The sequence below is a fragment of the Marmota marmota genome, unplaced genomic scaffold (assembly GCF_001458135.2).
Source record: "Marmota marmota marmota unplaced genomic scaffold, marMar, whole genome shotgun sequence".
NCBI lineage: Eukaryota > Metazoa > Chordata > Mammalia > Rodentia > Sciuridae > Marmota > Marmota marmota.
Window position 1 is genome coordinate 15,233,825 of NW_026000222.1, and position 22,559 is coordinate 15,256,383.

The 22,559-nt window shown below is 35.5% G+C and overlaps 1 protein-coding gene across 6 annotated transcripts in view; it reads right to left on the reverse strand.

Moving 5' to 3' along the window:
• Positions 1–3,319: 3,319 nt before the first annotated feature.
• The window catches only part of Nfat5 (nuclear factor of activated T cells 5), a 103,326-nt gene continuing 84,086 nt past the window's right edge, over positions 3,320–22,559 (reverse strand). For 5 of the 6 annotated variants that reach the window (XM_048792429.1, XM_048792431.1, XM_015496142.2 and 2 more), the window contains 5 exons: positions 21,393–21,473; positions 16,275–16,423; positions 13,091–15,587; positions 11,964–12,207; positions 3,320–11,175 (listed from right to left, as the gene is read on the reverse strand). In XM_048792429.1, the coding sequence (XP_048648386.1) occupies positions 11,972–12,207; positions 13,091–15,587; positions 16,275–16,423; positions 21,393–21,473 (2,963 nt within the window). In that variant the 3' untranslated portion in view covers positions 3,320–11,175; positions 11,964–11,971. The remainder of the gene's footprint in view (positions 11,176–11,963; positions 12,208–13,090; positions 15,588–16,274; positions 16,424–21,392; positions 21,474–22,559) is intronic. The other variant, XM_048792430.1, reaches the window with a different exon arrangement.

The following is a 22,559-nucleotide window of genomic DNA, read 5'->3' on the forward strand; positions in this document are numbered from 1 at the left end:
TACATACTAGAATGCATCAGCAGAAGCAGAGATGATGGTGTCATGAATTACAGCACAAGAGTACCAATCAGTACTTCTTTTGTAAGCTTCTGTGGCTGCTGAGAATCTTACAAGATGACAGAGGAGGATTCTTAGCACCTTGTGGATTAAAACTGAACAGTTAGGTGAAGGAGATGGGGGAAGAGGATGAAGAAGTACTGGGGAACACAATCTATCAAATTATGTTATACTGATGTACAAATATACCACAATGAATCCTTATTTAGACATGTAATATATACACAATCACAATGCATTAATTAAAATAATAATAATGGAAGGGAGGTCAGTAGAATACAGCAAGTGGATCAAGGGAGGGAAGAGAGAGAAAGGGAAGATACTGGGGAATGAGACTGATCAAATTGTTATGTGCATGTATGAACACTGCATAATGAATCTCACTGTCTGGTATAATTATAATGCACCAATAAAACAACTGGAAAATTACCTTTCTTATTTTGGACACAGCGCTTAAATTGTGTAACAAGAAATTGCATAAGCATTTTTGGCAGCCACGATCCCTTATAATCCCATCTTTGGATCAGTGTTCTGCCCACATATGCTATTTTTTGGATCAAAGTATAATTTTATATTTGTATTTATCAAATTTCATTATTACTCCTTTTTAATATTGTTGGAAGTCAATAAATACTGACATAAAACTTACTTAGGGGGCTGGGGATGTGGCTCAAGTGGTAGTGCGCTCGCCTGGCATGCGTGTGGCCCGGGTTCGATCCTCAGCACCACATACAAACAAAGACGTTGTGTCCGCTGAAAACTAAAAAATACATACTTTCTCTCTTTAAAAAAACAAAAAGAAAAACCTTATTTAAAAAAAAAATAAAATAAAACTTACTTAGGCAACTTTTTACTTTCTTTTTTTTTTTGTATGTGTGTATGGTGCTAGGGATTGAACCCAGGGCTTTATGCCTTAGAGGCAAGCACTCTACCAACTAAGCTATATCCCCAGCCCCAAAGGGCAACATTTTTTAAATACACATATGGCCTCCTAAATGGCAACTCAATTAGATGTATACATTTGAATGTAATAAAATTATCTGTATTTGAAAAGATATAAGCATAATGTCTAAAGCAGTATCTCTTAAGCTTGTTTTGTTTATTTGCAGTGTTGGGGATTGAACCCAGGGCCCTGCACAGGTTAGGCAGGTATTCTATATATATACTAAGCTACATCCCCAGCTCCTTTATTTCAAATATTTTTTAGTTGTAGTTGGACACAATACCTCTATCTATCTGTCTATCTATCTATCTATCTATCTATCTATCTAATCTATCTATGGTGCTGAGTATCGAATCCAGGGCTCCTGCATGTGCTAGTCACGTATTCTACCGTTGAGCCACAACCCCAGCCCTCACCAGTCAGTTCCTTTTAAACAAAATTTTATTTTTAGAAAGGTCTTGTTAAGTTACCCAGGCTGACCTTGAATTTGCAATCCTGCCTCAGCCTCCTGAGGCAATTATAAGTATGCACCTAGCTTAAGCTTTTTTACATACTATGTTCATGATATACATGTATCCTCTATAGTACAAATAAAGTTTTTCTTATAATCTGGTAGGTATTCTTTTCAGTGATAGGGATAGATCCCAGGGCCCCACACATGCTAAGTACTCTACCTCAGAGCTACATACTCAGCCCATTATTACACATAAATTTTTTTTTTAGAGGGAGTTTTAATATTTATTTTTTATTTTTTTCCAGTGGATACAACATCTTTGTTTGTATGTGGTGCTGAGGATCGAACCTGGGCCGCACGCATGCCAGGCGAGCGCGCTACCACTTGAGCCACATCCCCAGCCCCGTTTTTTTTTTTTTAGTATTTTTTTAGGTTTAGGGGGACATATTTTTTTTTTTTTTTGTACTGGGAATGAACTCAGGGGCACTCGACTACTGAGCCAATCCCTAGCTCTATTTTGTACTTTATTTAGAGATAGGGTCTCACTGAGTTGCTTAGCGCCTGCCTTTTCTTTTATTTGTTTAGTTTTTTAGGTGGACACAATATCTTTATTTTTATGTGGTGCTGAGGATCAAACCCAGTGCCTCACACATGCCAGGTGAGCACGCTACCACTTGAGCCACATCTCCAGCCCCAGCACCTGCCTTTTCTGAGACTTGCTTTGAACTTGAAAAAATCCTCCTGACTCAGCCTCAGGATCCACTGGGATTACAGGCATATGCCACCACGCCCAGCATTTTATTTTATTTTTATGTGGTGCTGAGGATCAAACCCAGTGCCTCATGCATGTTAGATGGGCACTCTACTACTGAGCCACAACCCCAGCCAACATAAATGTTTTTTTTAAAAAAATTATTATTATTTTTTTTAAGTTGTAGATGGACACAATACCTTTATTCTTATGTGGTGCTGAGGATCAAACCCCGTGCCTCACACATGCTAGGTAAGCGCTCTACCACTGAGCTACATACAACTCCAGCCCCCAAAGCTCATTGACTTGTTTCTATTTTTTGGTACTAGGGATTGAACCCAGGGTTGTTCTATGACTGAACTACATCCCTACTCCTTTGTATTTTGAGACTGAGTCTTCAGGTGGGCACAAAGTAACTATTCAAGAAAATTTCTATATTTCATATCTTTCCACATGTCTCAGCTTCCCACTATGATTACAGGTGTGCCACTGGGCCTGGCTGAAATCCTTGAGTACAACTAGTAGCAATATGTATCACACTCTGGTAAACAATAATTTATATATACGGAAATAACTACCAAAAGAATAAAAAGGGATTACCTCTGGGTATGGGACTGAAGAGTAGGGAAACTTGGTTTTCATCAACAGTACCTTCATTTGTATGTACTGCTTTATTAAACATAAAACATTTAGCTGGGCATGTGGCTTATGCCTATAATCCCAGCTATTCAGGAGGCTGAGGCAAGAGGATCACAAGTCCAAGACCAGCCTAAACAATTTAGGGACACCCTATCTACAAATAAAAAAATACAAGGACTGGGGATATAGCTCAATGATAAAGGAACCCTTGGGTTCAATTTTCAGTACCAGACAAACTAAATATAAAACATTTAAACTAAGAAAAACAAACATAAAAATTCTGTCATACTGTCATTTGTACTCTGCCTAGCAAAATGTATGATAGGCACAAAATAACTACTCAAGAAGATTTCTATATCTCATATACCTTTCCTAATGATTTAATAATTTCAACCACATATTCATGTTCTCAAAATTGACATTCACGCGCACACACATAATTATGAGGAAAAAAAGAATGTTACCCACTGCAAAATGAAAACTTTCATTTTTTATTTTTGACTGCAGCTGTTTACAGAAATATAGTTGCGAGTATACAAATGTTCCAATAGAAGCAAAATATCTTTTTAATATTTAACAAGTTATCACAGATAGCTAAAAACGCAGATGCAAATGAAATTCCCCCAGAGAACAAACTGAAAATATCTGGTGTCAGTGCTCTGAAATCCCAACTATGAAAGCCATATACACAAAAATGTAACCTTTATATCATTGCAGGACAATGGAAGAAGGCAGTTCAGTGGTTGATCAGTGTGCTCAAGCAAATACAATTAAAAATTTTAATGGCAGAATGGTAGCTAAACCACTTCAGAACAAATTATTGAAATATTTGTAGTACATTTATTAAGAGACTAAGAAGTGAATGAAACTCAGTAAAAGTTGTGCAAAAAGTAGCAACCACTTGGAGCTTATCATTAGATGTAAGGAAATGAGGTGAGCAGATACATTCATTAGATCAAAAGAAATTAGCTCAAGTTCATTTGAATTGGTTTATAATCAGTAAGGTCACAATGATTTCAGTGCAGGACAGTTCTTTATTGGACACAGAAATATGATTCCAAATCCACCTTCAAATATCTGAGATCTGTGTGTGTGCATGCGTGCATGTGTGTGTTGTCCTGAGGTTCATTAGCTAAAGTAAGAAGCAGCAACAAGCAGTCCCTAAAACCAGGCAATGACTTATGCGTGGGTTGTGTGTGTGTGTGTGTGTGTGTGTGTGTATGTGTGTGAACTGATGTGAGTGAGCAAGTGGGATGATATGGTTAAATGGAATTTTTAAAGGATGTATCACAAATTGGGGTTGAACAGAATTGTGGTAGAATGCTTTGGGTACAGGAATACATTATGCAATAAGGTGAGGAATAAAAAAGGAGGAATGTAACTAGAGCATCTCCCAACAGTTTGCCTATGTATTTGCCAGCACCATGTGTAGAGTAAGCCACTTCATTTCCACTGCTACTGTTATGGAAAGACAGCAGTGGCGAATTTTAGAAGTGAATATACATTTAGTTTTATACTGAAAAGTTAATTTTTGTTTCAGGAATTAATTAATTGGTGATTTGTAAACAGTGAGTTTAGAGTAATTATGGAGGTACTGAATTACACAAGGAAATAAAAATGAATAAATCTATTTATCTTGTGGTTAGTTTATATTTAACATGATTCATACAACTGGGAAGGGAGAAATGCCCAAATTATACAATGTGTTATCTTATTTAATATTTATCTTAGTAAATAACTCTTACTGAAGCATAAGCTTCTAGAATAGCTATATCTTTAATGTAATATTCTTATACCAAGCAAGCTACTTTTAAAGAAGTTTTACTTATTACAAGTTACATAAGGTGCTATGTTGATCTGGCCAGCCATCTTACTTACTATCTCAGATACAAATATAATAACAAGGAATGATAATTTTGTTCTGAGAGTTGGTCTAGCCAGAGAAAAATTGTGGTCTGCTGGTAAAAGTAAGAGGCAATGAAAATAAAGTTTGTATTACACTGCCCACAATGTACCCATTTTATGGATAAACAGAAGACTTTAGCACCCATCAATTATTTTAGCTACTTAAATGTCAACAATTAAAAAGAAACATAGAACACCGCACCTATATATATTTAAATCAGTCATTTAATGTAAACTTTGTGGTAAGTGGTAGGAAAATGCCAAACTAAGTTAACTGAATTATCAATTACTACACTAATTGCATATGTACATAAAATGTGTATTTTATAGGCAACTAAGAATTATCATTGCCAATAAATGATTACAGGTAATCATGTTAGGCTAAATTTACATAAATAATAATAATGTATAACTTTATTAGTGGGAAAATAAACTTTCTTGCTCTCACTAGATATCGTTTTTTCCACTGATTCTCAAATTTCAGTGTGCATCAGAATCATTAGGCAAGCTTGTTACAGACTGCTGGGCTTCATTCCAGAATTCCTGATTCAGTATGTCTGGGATAACTAGCTTCCAGCTGATACTGATGCTAGCTGGTGGGCTGAGGACTATATTTTGAGAACCACTGGTTTACATAAACTATACTTATAGAAAACTATACACTAAAATGTTCCTATATACATGACACAAAATATACAGGAAGGGGGTTAGTTTTAGTTTTAATTAACTCTCAAATATATAGGTTAAAATGATGTGCTAAAGTGTAGTAATTTCTCCCTATAGTTACATTTCAAAATCTTAAAACCTACTATAAAGTCAATTTAGAAAATATCCACATACCAAGTCAGCTATCCAAAATAAAAAGGGACAGAGTATTCTAAATAGTTAAAGATGTATTCATAAAGAAGGAATCATTACTATGTAGCATTCTTGGCTTCTTTGGAATGATTAAAGTGCATTATGTCAATAGGGCATTAAGAATACTGCATAAAGGTTTGCAGTCTTCAGTGCCACTAACAGTCACAAAATTACCTGCATGGGGAAAGCAGCTCTACTCCAGAGGTACTTCTGTCCTGACCTGTTGCTTGTGGCCCTTTCTTCAAGCACCACCCCATGGTAAGGAGCTGAAACAGAAGTAAAATTAACAAAACCAGGACACTCCAAGTGTATCTTGTAGGAAGGAAATTATCATCTTAGGTCTGAAGGAACTCAATATATAATTTCTTCTGACATTAATTTACTTAAGCAAATAACTGAGGTTCTAATGGGCAAGAAGTAAACTTCTTTGCTGCTTAGTTAAGAAAATTGACATTACCCAACCTCTGTTTTAGTGATTTTATTTCATCATCTAATTAAGATAGGAAAAGATGTTTAAATAGTTCCTTCTTGAAATTTAACTATATACAAAATTTCATTAGTTTTCTGATAAGAACTATTATCAGTTGATTGATATGAAGAATGAAGATATATATATATATTTGTTGTTGTTACTGGGGATTGGACGGACCCAGGGGTGCTACAGTTAATTTATATAAGCCTAAAGAGTATAATTCTGTCATCTTTCATTTACTCTCCCTAAAAGATCGATTCTAGTAATGCCATCTTTTCTGCTATTCTTAAGCCAAAGGAATTTATGAAGTTGTTTTCTATGGTGGTCAAAAAATGGAGGAAAGAATGGCTAAATGGAAAAAGTGAAAGTTGGGACCTATTAAAGTCAGGTTTTTACATGGTTGTGGCAAAGGAAAAATACTATTATAAAAAGGGGGCACTCTTAAGGTAAAAAGGCACTTTTCCATAAACATTTAATCTAGATATAAAATATTAATGTAAAAATATCCTGTAATAGTAAGTAAAAACATAATTTTATCAATAAACAAGGTTTAGAATGGCATGAAATAAAGAGATTAAAAAAAATAACTGGAGTACTGAGACAACTCATGAATGATACATATTACTTTGATATATACTGTGTTATGAACATTATAATCAATTTAGCTCTAATGTCACAGACAGACAGAAGGGAAAACCTCTTCTGAATATGTTATGAGAGTCTACTATTCCTCTTACTAGGGTATATACTCTGAGTTCTTTTTCTTTTTTTGGTGATGCTGGGGATCAAATCCAGGGTCTCTTACCTGCTACCACTGGGTTACAATCTCAGCTCTGAGTTAGTTTCTAATGTATCTGCTGAATTACACACACTTGCTTTTACTGAGTTCTTCCAAATAACCAAAAGCCTACAGATAAGATGGCCATTAGGATGAAACCTATGTTCAAGATACAAAATAAGGGTAACAGGTCTCATGTAATTTTCAACTAGGAAGTAGATATCACAACAGAAATTTTCAACAGAAAAATAAAAATTTCACAGATCACTCCTAGTAAATATTTATAACAATGCTGAATTTAAGAATTTAATTATTAAATCTTTTATTCTGAACTTATATGTTGATGCATCTAACAGATTTCAGTTTTCCAAAACAAACCATTTATAATGGCTGAAAAAATAAAAAAGAATAATTATAATAGTTCTGGAGGGACACAGATACAATTTCTTCCTCATTTCCTTTGACAGTATTTTTTCCAAGGTTGATTAGCCAAGGTTCTGATGGGTAAGAAATACACTGTAATGAAACTGTAGACTATATAGCACATATGTTATTACAAAAAAGAAAAGAAAAGAAAGGAAGAAAGGATGGAAGGAGAGAAGGATGATCCCTCTATAATAAACAAAGCCCTTTAAAAACCTGTTCTACGGAGACAATAGACTTGCATTGACTAAATAACATGATACTCTAATCACAAAGGTAATAATGATAAAGCTCAGAAGCAAAGTATAACTATTAACTATTTTTTCCCATTGGTTTGGATAAATAATGGAATGGTAATAAGGAATTAAATACACATACAAACACACACACACACACAGAGAGAGAGAGAGGGAGAGAGAGAGAGAGAGAGAGAGAGAGAGATAAGCTCCAAGCATTTATGTGAATTGCTAAAAGCAAGAACAATTCAATGTACCAATACAAAGAAATAAAATGTGGTTCACAGTTTATTTAGGTCCTTCTGCCATAAATAAATTTAATAAATTGTTGTTTCCAAGGTCTTAGCTGGCTTACTGAGTCTCCCTCATGTGTAGCTCTAATTTGTAACAGTAATTTGGAAACAGTAATTAGCACACATATCAACCACTGAGCTAACTCTTCAATAAAGACAAATACTCTTTGTAACCAAATCATATATTCAGAATGTTGTACTTAACATTGACCTTTCGGGGTAAGGAACATTTAACAATGTAAAAAACAAAACAAAACAAAACTATCATTATTGATTAAGAATATGGTAGCATAGCACAGCCCTTGTATAAATAACCACAAGATTTATGAGAATAAAAATTGGGGTTTCTGCCTTCATCCAATCAAACCACTACAGTTCAGGTTTATGTTCTGTTCTAAACTTAGATATTACCAAACAGAAAATTGGTCCCAGTGACTTGGCATTGCCAATCAGCATAAGAATAAAACCCCTTGCTAAACCACAGAACAGACTGAAGTCACCACACAAGCCAGTCTTCTTGCCACTACTTTAGCCATGGTACAGTATTAACAACATTCTAATGGGAACTTGATGAACAAATAGACTTCCTTAGTCTCCTATATGATATCAGAAAAAAATTCACAATATTGAGAAGTAAACATTTTTAAAAAATTTCTACTACTACTATTTTTCTATTTATTCTTTTAATACCTCTGGGTTTGTTTTCTCTGACATTATTCTCTAGGGTTAGAGTTTTACATTTTAAAACAAGCACTGGATTGTGTGGTTGATCCTTCTCACAACCTGAACTATATTTGGTGATTTACTCCTGATAGGGACCTGGGGAAAAGAGATATATTGAGGAAAATATTTTTGGTTCAGAGAATTTATAAAGTAGCTCTGGATATTACAAGATGGGGAAAATGTTATTAAAATTACAAACATAATTTTTTTAGTGTTTTTATAAATAAAAGGCATAGAATACAGAAAGCCAATTAATAATAACAATAACAACAATAATAAAATATTAAATATATAGTGAGCAAAGACTGAATGGCTCATTCTTATGAAACACCATTTGATACAACTGCCTCAATATGTTTCCTTACTCTTTAACATTTTGCTGAGATCCAGCAAACACACAATAAGCTAGCTGCCTTTAGCCCACTAATAACATCAAGGAACTGCCTGATGGAATGGCTACAGATGAACAGGTCATTTGTTTCAAAAGGTACTTAAATATCTCAATAAAGACATAACAAACCCACCCCCCCTCACTGTTATCAGACGCCACGTTGTGGTAGAACATCAGACAAACTCACAAATTTACCACAAAAATGTGTGGCAAAAAAAGAATAGTTTATATATATGTATATATATAAATTTCTATATTTATGCCAATGTACTCACTCAGTACAAATAGCAAAATAGTATACCATTTCCTAAATACAAAATATAGCTTTCCAAAAAAATGAAACACACATTAGATATAAACCATCCAAAACTTGAACGATTGAAAACTGTATTCAAAATTAAATGACCCAGAGTAGGTCTCTTTCTGAAAAGTTCCCTTCATATCGGCAAGAAGCCTGTACTACTGAAAACGTAATTCAATGCCTCTCAATCAGAGAGAGAAGAGAAAAAAAGAAAGAAAGGGTTTGGGGTGGAAGAAAGAATATATGACAATAAGAGAAAAAAACAAATTAGAAGAGCACATTCAAAGAACAAAAGGAGACCATCATGAAAAGGGGTTATATTTGGCTGTATAAACAAAACCAAACACCATGATTCCACAGTTCAACTAAATATATAGGATAGAAAAAGAACAGAAAAGTAGCCTTTAACAACAATTAACAGGCTATTTTTTTTTTTTTACACTTAAAAGAAAAGGACAAGGATATCAACACACAGAAGCCACACACACGTTGGCCTTACACTGCATTGACAGCTTTCCACAAGCCAAAAGGAAGAAGAGACATAAGCACGTGTCCAGACACAGATGGTAGAAGCAGGCATCCCATGGGTGGCAAGAACACCCAAAACTGTGTAACTAATGCTACAACTGCAAGTTCTGGAGTGTGTTATTTTGCTCTTTATAGATGTAACACGAGTTAATTCTTCATTTTAAGTCAATGATATGACCCTGTAAAGCCTAATGCTTGTGGGAACCATCAGGTAAGTGACCATTTCAAACTATAAAGCACTGAGGTGACAAGTGAATTATACTCACTGCAGCTCAGGGAGAAGTAACGTTTCAAGAAATTTTAGTTTGCCTTTTTTTTTTTGTAAATGAAAATTTATTCTGTTTTCTATTAGAAGGAAAATTTTAAAGACTTCAGAACAGCACCGTTCATGGAAAAAAAAAAATACATTGTTTTCTCAGGAATCAACTTCCAATAATTCCTAAAAGAGGACTCCTTGCCCTGTGCTGCAGGATTGCTAGGTCACCCTGAATCAAAATGGCCTTTTCCTTTAAGTTGCTACAGGGTCACAAAGCCAGTAGTGTATTAACAGTTATCTAAAATAAAGTGAAAAATGAGGTGGAAAATAATACAGATGCATATAAAAAGGAAATACCAGCCAAAGACTAGATTAAGAAGAAACAGACTCAGATGACTCTGTCAGTTTAAACTACTGTAGGAGGATATTAGAATATAATTTACCATGTATTACCCCCTTCATTTCTCACAGAGCAAAATAATGATTTTTCTATACAGTTATGGCTAAACCCCTTAGTGAAAACACAGAGAACTAACAACTCTTTGAAAAATAAAATCAATAGCATTCCAGCTGTCTCCATTTTTGTGTGTTATCTGCCTTTGCATTTAATCAAGTCTGTAGAATTTTTATTACAGCTCACTTGTCAGAATGTTACCCCTTCAGTTTCTCCATAAAAACTGAAAAAGATTTCTTCACTTTGGCCAACAGCTGTGCTTTTCATAGTGAAAAAAATCACAGCCTTTATTATTATTGAATTTTACTTTTTTATAAGCCATTACTTGACTAAAATAATGCAGGAAAGAAAATAATGAAGAATAAAAGTAAACATGACAATTATTATTTCCTAATAGCAACAATAACTGAGTGGTCCAGTCTTGAATTTAAATTGTACTCTTTTAAGAGAAATTACAACTAGGAAAATAACAATTCTGTCAGCTGGAAACTCAAATAGATTCTCAGTCATCATTGTTATCAGGAATAAAAAATAAGATGTTAACATTGATGGATAATCACTGCAACAGGTAGCACAGGTGTGCTCTTTTGCAGTCAGAGTAAAATCTATCCATTTACTCAAGTACAATTTTTCATATTGTTTTGTTTTAATAATCTTCATAAAACTACAAGTTTGCAGGACATCTTGGAATCACGGTATTCTTCATGGAATTTCTAAAAAAGAAAAAAAAAGTTTTATTACCTCACTAGCAAAGGAAAACATTTATAAAGTGTCACTGGGAATGATTCCAAAGTGAATTACAGTATTATAAATGAATCTTTATCATATTTGTTCTTCAACAAACATCTGTAACTCAGTTTTTGGTTTTTTTTTCAGTGCTGCAGATTGAACCCAGGGCCTGTGCATGTGAGGAAAGCACTCTACCAACAGAGCTATATCCCCAGCTCTTAATATTTTTTGAAGAAAGGAGAAATGAGACATGACCATATTCAATATATAATAAAAGGGAAATACAATTTTCATTCATTAGATATTCTGTCATCCCAAGGTAAAGAAACTTAGAGATAAAAGGAATGCCCAATATTAACAATATAACCATAAACTACCATTCAAATTGCATGGGTTGCTGTTCTTGATTCATTGGGGCCATATAAAAAAAGTGCCATCAGCCAGGCACAGAAGGTGCACACCTGGAATCACAGAGCTTGGAAGGCTGAAGCAGGAAGATCACGAGTTCAAAGCCAGCCTCAGCAACTTAGCAAGGTCCTAAGCAACTTGGTGAGACCCTATCTCAAAAAAAAGGGGTGTGTGGGGGGGTACTGAGGATTGTCGTTTAGTGCTGGGTTCAATACCTAGTACAAAAAAAAAAGTACTATCTTGGAAAAGTCATATTTAAAAAAAGATTTCAAGTCTAAGCAGTGCTATTACTTAAATCAAATCTGTTGAGAAAATAAGTTATTAATCAATATTTTTCAGTAAGATGCCAACATACAATACTTACATATCCAGTTAAAAGGAGCCAGTCAAGTTGTTCCCTTGGTTTTGTAATGAAACAAGCAAATCAATCTTTTCGATGTTCTGGTTGGTGTTCATAGAAGATGCCAGCGGAGAACTCTCTGGCATTTGCTGAGAAAGAAGTGTTGTCACAGGTGACTGTCCCTCGTTTTGTGGTTGGCCTGGCTGACTTATGGCCATCAACTGATCTGGCAATGTAGCTGGTCCAGAGGTTAAAAGCTGACTACAGTCTGCAGAAACATTAAAAACGGAAGCTACCTGATTAGTTAAGGTTCATGAGAAAATATTTATTAGTTAAGAGAAATTCATTACTGTGTTCACCCAGTATATTACTAAAAATGAGGCACCTAACAATCTAAGAAAAAGGTTTTCGCAGAATGGTACTGGAATTTTTCTTAGGTTTCCTCTCTGCAATATAAAAGCTAGATTGCATGTGGGTCCCACTCTATCTGGCTTGACTGAGATATTATTCATCATTCTTACTGTATTTTCCTTTCAAGGTTATAACTTGAAATGTCAAACGTACATTTTAATATGTTACCACATTTAATTCTCTCAATACCCTTGTCAAGCAAGTAATATTATCACTGTTTTGGATGTGGAAATTAAGGCCCATAAAATTTGTCCACAATCTCACTATCTTTAATTGGTAGAATTTTGTTTTTTACCCCAGTACTGAGGATAAAACCCAGGGGCATTTTTTTTTAAATATTTTTTTTTAGTTGTAGTCGGACACAATGCCTTTATTTTATTTATTGTTATGTGGATTGATCCCAGAGCCTCACATGTGCTAGACGATTGCTCTACCGCTGAGCCACAACCCCAGCCCCGCCAGGGGAACTTTATCAGATATATCAGAGTTATAGCTCTCTTCTTTTTATTATTTTGAGATAGAGTCTTGCTAAGTTGCCAGGGCTGGCCTTGAACTTGCAATTCTCCTACTTCAGCTTCTAGAGTTGTTGGGATTACAGGCATGCACCATTGTGCCAAGCTAATTGGTAGAATTCTAAATATAATCTATGCTTTTAAAACGACTGCATTTTGCTTCCTTCTAATACTAATAATCATTTGACCATTTCAATTGAATAATAAAAAAGTAGAAAAGTTTCTTACTATTCTGAATGCCAAACAGGAACATTCCTGAAGTCTGCTGAGATGAGCCAGGAGAATTCTGTAGTTGGTTCATTGCACCTCCTGCAGTATTGTGAAATAAAGTAGCTTGTGACTGAGGTGAAGATGTGGCTCCTTGGATTCCAGGCATGTTGTTCTGAGGGGAATAAAGAGGAGTCTGCTGCATTTCTTGTTGGTTTATACTGGTCTGCAGAGCAGACATGGATGCTGGAGAGAGGAAGAGTGTTACTTGCTGCTCTTGAGAACTAGATGACCCTTGTACCAACTGAATCTGAGGAGAGCTATGGAATAAGGACGTCTGTGATGACTCAGATTGGTTAGGACCTGGGTTCTGAAGTGAGGAAACTGTGGGCTGATTCTGAAATTGCATGGGTTGCTGTTCTTGATTCATTGGGGCCATATTACTTTGTTGGTGAAAAATTGACTGGCTCTGTTGCTCTTGACTAGCCATTGGATTTTGATTTGGGCTGAATATCATGTTTGGTGGTGGTTGCTTTTGAGATGCTATCGTAGCCATAGTATTCTGATTACTGAATAAAATGCTCTGCTGCTGTTGCTGCTGCTGTTGCTGCTGCTGCTGCTGCTGTTGCTGCTGCTGCTCCTGGGATGAAGAGTTATTCTGCATGGCAACTATTGAGTGTTGTGACTGGAAAATTGCTCCTTGTTGATTTTGAGGCATTGGATTAGGTGGAAGGGAGCCCAAGGACACCTGAGGCTGAAATAAACCTTGCTGGGAAGGTTGTGCCTGTTCTTGGGATAGCATAGGGGTCTGGATATGTGATATTGAAGCCTGCTGTTGGAAAGCAGCTTGCTGTTCAGTGTTTGACGTTGACTGAAGTGGAGAAATTGAGTTCTGTGCTGCAAAAAATGAAATCTGCTCTTCTTGGGATACTGTGTTAGACTGAAGATTATTCATAGAACTTTGGGAAAGAAATATGTTGGGTGACTGCTGGTCTTGTGCAACTGAAGAACCCTGTAACACAGCAATGGTACTCTGAGAGTGAAACATTGGAGACTGCATTTGTTCAGAGGAAGTTGTAGAAGTTTGACTGTGGACAATAGGATTTGGACTATGAAAAATAGAACCTTGAGTTTCCTGGGAAAGGTTTTGAGCATCAGCAATAGGATTCTGAGGATGAAAAAGTTGAGCCTGTGAATGAGAAGACTGCTGCAGAAAATTCCCAGACTGAAGTGACATCATCTCATTCCCTTGCTGGAATAAACCATTACCTTGTTGCTGGGTACTACTATTCTGAACACTCATCATACTTTTTGTTGATGAAAAAAGGTTAACTTGAGGTTGATTGTCCCCGCTATGTTGCATTTGGACCATGGTCTGAAAGACACTGTTCTGAATCTGTTTTGTTTGTGCTCCAGTTTCTTCACCATCTCCTGAACTTGATGTCTGAAACATGGTAGTGCCAGGGGTTGCAACCTGCTGTGTGGTGGTTGTAGATGTTTCATTTCCAGAAACTGCAGGAGGCGAAGAAAACAATTCACATTGCATTTGCATGTCCTCATTGGTAGGTAGTGCACTCATCATATGAGAAGGCTGCTGGTAAACTGGTGACTGTTGAAGATTTCCATTTGCTGAAGCTGTTGAAGGGAATAACTCTGACTGAATTTGGGCAGCTGCCTGGCAAATGCTCTGCTGCATCTCCATAACCATTGCAGCTGATGATTCCATCACTTGTTGTTGCTGCTGTTGCTGTTGTTGATTTGACAATGTGTTTTCAGTCTGTGGATGAACACTTTCAGCTCTTCCAGGTATTAAATTATCTGGTCTGCTGTGGACTGCGGACTCAGTTGAGGAAAACATGCCAGGGCTTACACTATTTTGAATTTGACTGACTTGTTGAAAAATGTCTGCACTAAGTTGTTCTTGAACATTCTCATTACCATCTGGAGCTGAAAATAAAACTGAAGATAACTGTTGTTGTGCCTCTAAAACTTGTTGGACCAAGTCAACACTTCCACTGCTGCCACTAGTAGTACTTCCTGTAAAACTTCCTGCTTGCAACTGCTGAATAGTATTCTGTAGCTGACTCACACTATTTGGTGATGGAAAAATATTTGATGAAATCTGCTGCTGTAAAGTCTGTGCTTGTTCTTGCAGTGGTGACTGCTGCTGTTGCTGTGACCCCTCAGTGAGTTGTGACAAATTAACTACTGTACCATCTGACTGTAATACTTCTCTAGACTGAGTTTCTCTTGTTTGAAATTGCGTAGCCTGCTGTAGTAGTGCATCACTGCTGGGCAACGGACTAGTTGCAGAAACTGCTGGAAAGGTCCCAGGCTGTGAGATGTCCTGTGTTTGGATAGTTGTCAGGGTCTCTGGGTTGTATGCCTTGGGTTGAAGCTGCTGCTTTTCATTTTCAGAGGGTAAGTGAGAAGATGATGGTGATGAAAAGGACCCATTTCCTGCTATGTTAGAGATGTTTTCTAAAGTTTGCTGAGTTGATCCAACTGTCTTCGTAGTCTAAAAAATAAAAATCCCAAATGTTTATATATACATTAAACAAGCATATAATACTTAAAAATAATTACTATTCTAAAAATGTAAGTAGGACCAATTTTCTGAATTACCATTTATAAAACAGGTATAAAACAATGGACTCTCCACGATAACATGGGGTATGATTTTAAAGTACTATAAATAAAGACAGTCAAAGAAGTAGAATAATAATTAGCTGTTGATATGCTCAGACAAATAAAGGATAACAAGGGAACATTAATTCTATGGTTCACAAAGGGCAGACTTCAAAATGCCTCAATTCTGTGGATCTTCAGTGACATTATAGTAGGAAAAAACAAGTGAAAAAGGAAAGGGGAGTGCTGGGGTTGTGGCTCAGCGGTAGAGCGCTTGCCCAGCACGTGCAAGGCCCAGGGTTCAATCCTCAGCACCACATAAAAATAAATTAAATAAAGGTATTGTGTCCAATTACAATTAAAAAATAAATATTAAGAAAAATAAAAGGAATGGAGAGTGATGAGAAGAGACTGGAAACAGATTAACATAAATGTTCCTAATTGTGAAAATGCTTAAAATTAGTTATTTTTATTAATCATATGTAATGCAAAACAAATATGAAAGAAATAGAAAAAAAAAATAAATACAGCAGTTTTTATAAGGTTCAGATTTGGAGCACTGGTCAATATAACTTACCTTAAAAATAGGGGAAGATCTTCTTTCTGCTGTTACTTCCATTGGAGTAACATCTTCACTCTTAATCATACTGCTCGAAATGAGTGGAGTGATGAGGGCATTGGGTAGAATATTTACCTTATCTAAATTACATCCAGTAGTTTTCATTGCTGCACCCAAGAGAAAAATGAGAGTTTACTTTCTTTTGCACGAGTGGGCGGAGGTGGAGGTGGGTACCACGGATTGAACTCAGGGACACTGGGCCACTAAGCCATATCCCCATACCTATTTTGTATTTTATTTAGAGACAGGGTCTCACTGAATTACTTAGCGCCTTTGCTGGGGCTGGCTTTGAACTTTGATCCTCCTGCCTCAGCCTCTGGAGCTGCTGGGATTACAGGCGTGCGCCACTGCGTCCAGCTATTTATTTATTTATTTTTTTACATGGTGCTGAGGATTGAACCTAGTGCCTCACACATGCTAAGCAATTGCTTCTACTACTGAGCTACAACCCCAGTACTGAGTTCACTTTTTTGTTGTTGTTGTTGTCATATTGAAGATTGAACTCAAGGGAGCTTTACCACTAGGCTACATCCTTAGTTCCTTTCATTTTTTTTTTTTTTTTTTAATTTTGAGACAGGTTTTCATTAAGTTGCTGAGGCTGGCCTCAAGCAATCCTTCTGCCTCAGCTTACCAAGTCATTGGGATTAAAGGTGTGTGCCACTGCCCCAGTCCAACATCTGATTTGTGATAGTATTGATATCAGCTGATTTTCTTTTTTCATTCAAGTTATAATTTTCCTGGTTCAGAGTATGACTTTAAATTTTTTGTTTCCTGGCCATTTTGGACATTATGTTAGGAGACTCTTGGTTCTACTTACGTCTATTTTAGTAGGTAGTTACTTATTTAACCTGTGTAGGTTGTCTCTACTTAAGTGTACTGTAGTTTCAATGACAATTGTTTTCTAAGTCTTATTTTGGTCTGTTGTATTATTCTGGCTCTTCTTGACCTAACTAAAATTCTTTATATACAGAGATACAAAAAATGGTGCTCTATATGTGTAATAAGGATTGTAAGCATTCCACTATTGTCTGTATTTAAAAAAAAATAATAAAATCAGGGCTGGGGGTGTGGCTCAAGCGGTAGCGCGCTCGCCTGGCATGCGTGCATCCCGGGTTCGATCCTCAGCACCACATACCAACAAAGATGTTGTGTCCGCCGAAAATTAAACAATAAAAATAAATAAAAATTAAAAAAAATAATAATAATAATAAAATCAATAAAAAAGATATGTACTTAAAAAAAATAAAATTCTTTTTTTTTTTTAACATAACAGTAGAGTGTATTTTGACATTACACATACATAGAGTGTAACTTCCCATTCTTGTGGTTGTACATGATGTGGAGTACACTGGTTGTGTTTTCATATGTGAATTTACGAGAGAGTTATGTCCAATCCATTCTACTGTGTCTTTCCTATCCACCCCTGCCTCCCTCCAGCTGCATTCTTGCTGCTGGTATTGCCTAATGAATGAAAGGTGCTTCCCTGGGCTACCTGATGTCTTTGATGGGAGTGAGAGATGTGGGACTGTAATAACAGAAGGCATTTTTCCTGGTATTTTCTCTGATCTCCCAGCGCCAATAGGCTTCCCAGGTTTCCCATTCTATCACTGCTTGTGCTTCTGGGAGTAGAGAAGCAAGCATATAGGCTGTCTTTTGTCATTTGGTAAAGGCTTGGGAGACTCCAGGCCTGGTTCACTTTTCGCCTCTGGGTTTCATTCTGTCACTGGATGGAAGTTTGAGAGATGCTTGGCCTAGATCTTTCTGCTATTTGGGTAAGGATAAGAAAACCCTGGGGGCTGGGGTTGTGGCTCAGACACAGAGTGCTCATCTAGCATGTGTTAGGCACTGGGTTCGATCCTCAGCACCACATAAAAATAAAATAATGATATTGTGTCCACCTATAACTAAAAGATAAATATTTAAAAAAGAAAAGAAAACCCTGGGCTTGCTAGCACCCCAAGTGCAGACAGAGGGTCTTACTGTTGTCTGGTGTGGAAAAGGGGATGCATTGGCTCCTGGGTTCTGCTGTTGCCATTCCTGCAGACAGACAGACTGATCACTGATGCTAGCATGTGATCTGTAAGTTAGAGGCTAATCTCTGAAATGTAGGAAGGCCCTGTTTCAAAATAAAAAATAAAAAGGACTGGAGATATATCTCAGTGGTAAAGAGTCTCTGGATTTAATTATAAGTACCACAAAAACAAACAAAAGAACCAAAAAAAACCAGTTTTCTCTTCTACCCATGCCAAATAATTCAATCCCTAGCACCCAAAATAAATAAATAAATAAAAAGACTTGAAATTTATAAGAGAGGAAATAAGAGAGAGACTTTTGAGGGGAAATTGACGTTTCTACCTCTGTCATTTACTAGCTGTGTGATCTTTTTTTTTTCCCCTGTGGTGCTGAGGATTGAACCCAGGGCCTTGTGCATGTGAGGCAAGCATTCTACCAAACAAACTATAACCCAGCCCTAGCTGTGTGATCTTGAGCAAATCACTTAACCTCTCTAAGCTTTGGTTTACTGCCTATAAAGTGAGGCTGAACTAGATATCTCTATGGTTCCTCAAAACTCCCTAATCTTGCCATACTATTACATCCAGGTAGAGAAAAATAATACTCTCAAATATTTTTCACATTCATCCAATTAACCACTCCCTACAAAGCTAAAAAGAATGCACAGAAATATTTTATTTATCTCTAGGTCCTAAATAGGCATAAGAGTGTTTAAGCAATCTATTTGTTTATATTCAATATACCTGAACCCATATAGATATAGAAAACTTTCTAAAATTTTCCCAAGAAACTGTTGACAACAGTATGTACTGCATACTTCATTTTACTGACTTAAATTACTTTTGTGATAAGGATATATACACAGGTGGGTAAAATTAACTTTAGAGAGAAAACTTTTAATATCTAGCTGTAATATAATCTTTGGGTATCAAGTTCTAAATCATATTGTAATTGATAGCTATTTATAAGAATGAACCTTCAGGGATTATTACCATAACACAAATTTAAAAGACATTTTCACTGCTCAGCCCTCATCGTTAAAGTATAGCTAATTAAATTATCACACAGCATCTTGACATAGTACTAAAGCTATGATTTCAAGGAATCACCAAAATAAGCTATCTGTGGAAAATAATTCCTTTCTGAAAATGATGGCTTTTTAAAAATCAAGAATCTCTATTTAATATCACAGCATTTAAGATGACAAATTTAAAGTTTAAACTGATTAGACAGTTTATATTCAATTAAATTATATAAATCCTCATAAAATTATTTGTTTATCCTACCTCAACTGATATGGTAATTTTCAAAATAAGAAAGTTTAAATTATTCTGCGTGCAGTGATACATGCCTACAATTCCCAGCAACTCAGAGGCTGAAGCAGAAGGATCTTAAGTTCCAGGCCAGCTTCAGCAATTTAGTGAGGCTCCCAAGCAACTTCTCAAAATAAAAAAATAAAAAGGCTAGAGGATGGATGGAGCTCAGTGGTATTGCCACAAAGTTCAATCCCTCGTACTAAAAAACAAACAAAAAGTCTGAATTGTGAAAAATACTAATGGGTATAAGTCTGTTTTGTTTTGCTTGCAGTGCTGAGGATCTAAACCAGGGCCTCATTCATGCCAAGCAAACTTTATACCACTGAGCCACATCCCCAGCCCTATGTCTGTTTCTTGTTCTTTTTGGCTAGTAAGATTTTGATCAAAGGATTAATTCATTTATTACTAAAAATTAAACATACCTTTTTAACCTTCAATTCTTAATCTTTATTTATTTATTTTTACGTAGTGCTGAGGATTGAACCCAGGGCCTCACACATGCTAGGCGAGCGCTCTACCATTGAGCCACAACCCCAGCCCTCAATTCTTAATCTTGTATAAGAAATTCTACATTGGATTAGTTATGTTCCACCCAGCCATGAAAGCATCACAAGGAATTTTTAGAGAAAAGACTAGATCCCAAAAGTTTACAATGGATAGGCCATAAGGTCCCTGATATTCTTTACTAATTAATTAATTTTATTATTCAAAATAAACACAATTTGAATGATTTTCGCTCAGATGTATTTACACACTGAAGTTCAATCAACATTTTTTTAGTCCTAGCTAAGTGACCATGGGCAAATTATTTAACCTCTCTAGAGCTTTGGATTCTTTACTTATGAAATAGAAACAATAAGTTACCAATCTCATAGAGTTTAGAAGGTTAAATAATACCTATAAAGAGCTTCGCATATTGCCTACAACTTAATATATGTTCAATAAATGTTAGCTAAAGATGTTTATAGATTTGTGAATTTTTCTTCAGCTGAATTTGATAATCCTGGCAGTTAATTTTGTAGGCAATAATTCCCCATTAAAATACTCTGGAAAATGTTTACCATCAATTAAATTAAATAATAATCAAATTAATTATAATTTATACTGAACCATTACATATATGAATACTAAACTTTACTTCCGAGAATAAAAAAATTTACCGTATTTTATAAAATTGATTTGAGTAAATCATGCTCCTTGAGAATCAAAGACCATTTATTTATCTATCTATCTATTTATTGGTTCAGGAGATTGAACCCAAGGGTACTTTACCATGAGCTACATCCCTAGTCCTTTTATATTCTTATTTATTTATTTTATTATTAATTTATTTATTTACATACTGGGGATTAAATGCAGGGACATTTTGTCACTGAGCTACATCCCCAGCCCTTTTTTATTTTTTATTTGAGACAGGTTGCAGAGGACTTTGCTAAGTTGCTGAGGCTGGCTTTAAACTTGCAATCCTTCTATCTCAGCCTCCCGAGCCACTGTGATTACAGGCATGTGCTACTGCACCCAGCTCCAACATCTATTTGTTAAAAAGTTAGGTTTATATGCTGAAAAAAGGACAATATCAAGTTGATAAACAAGTCTCTGCATTTAATAAAATCAAACATTTATTTTATAATGTGGATGATACCCTGCTAAATTTTATAAATACATAAGAGAAAACAAATATTAAAGTTTTCTAGATAAAACAGATAAGATCACCTATTATAATTTTTGAAAAGAATCAACTTGGTACCTTTCATGGCCTCTTCAAAAGAGCAAGGTCTTGCTGGACTAGATATTTCTTTCTTCACATTTACATTCAAAGCACCAGCTGCTGCAATTAAAAAAAGAAGTTCATGTATTTAAAGTATATTCAGCTTAACAAATGTGTATCTTAGAATTCTTTAATTGGAATATTTTCTCACAGAGCATCCTAGTGAGGACAGCATATGATCACTTATCAAAACAGCAATTTTTAAGAACACTTCTTGGAGTGGAAGCAACTCAGGAAGTTGAGACAAAAGAATTGCAAGTTTAAGGCCAGTCTGAGCAATTTAGCAAGATCCTGTCTCAAAATAAAAAATAATAGACATTTCAAACTTACTAAATAATATTAGAATATTAACAAGGAAAAAAACCCCAACCATTTACCTAAATAAATTATTTATTAAAAATACTTATTTTCCAGGGACTGGGATTGTGGCTCAGAGGGAGAGCGCTCTCCTCACATGTGTGAGGCACTGGGTTCCATACTCAGCCCCATATAAAAATGAAATAAAGATATTGTGTCCATCTATAATTAAAAAAATAAATATTAAAAAGCAGAATGAGGGATGAGGACTGCAAGTTCAAAGCTAGCCTCAGTAACCTAGTGAGGCCCTAACAAACTTAGTAAGATCCTGTCACTAAAAAAATTCAAAAGGGGGCTGGGGCTGGCACTCAGTGATAGAGTGTTCCACCGGCACACATGAGGCACTGGGTTTGATCCTCAGTACCACATAAAATATAAAATAAAGGTATTGTTGTCCATCTATAACTAAAAAAATACATACAAAAAAAACAAAAATAAAGAAGAGTTGGGGATGTGGTTTTGTGGTTAAGCACCCCTGGGTTCAATTGCTAGTAACAAATAGAATAAAAAAAAAAAACTTATTTAAAAAACATTAGTCAATATTTAAGTTTGATTAAAACAACTGAACAAACTAAATCCACAATATTATGATTATTCTTTTTTGTAACACTTCCGACAAAAAAAAAAATTCGCTAATATTAATGAAGAGCTGCTGGGTTACAATTCTTAGTCATATCAATTAATCTACTATCACAACTTTAAATTTAATAAGCCTTAGAACAGAAATCAGTTCTAAATGAGAAAACTAAATAAATACGTTCTTCTTCTTCTTCTTTTTTTTTTTTTTTT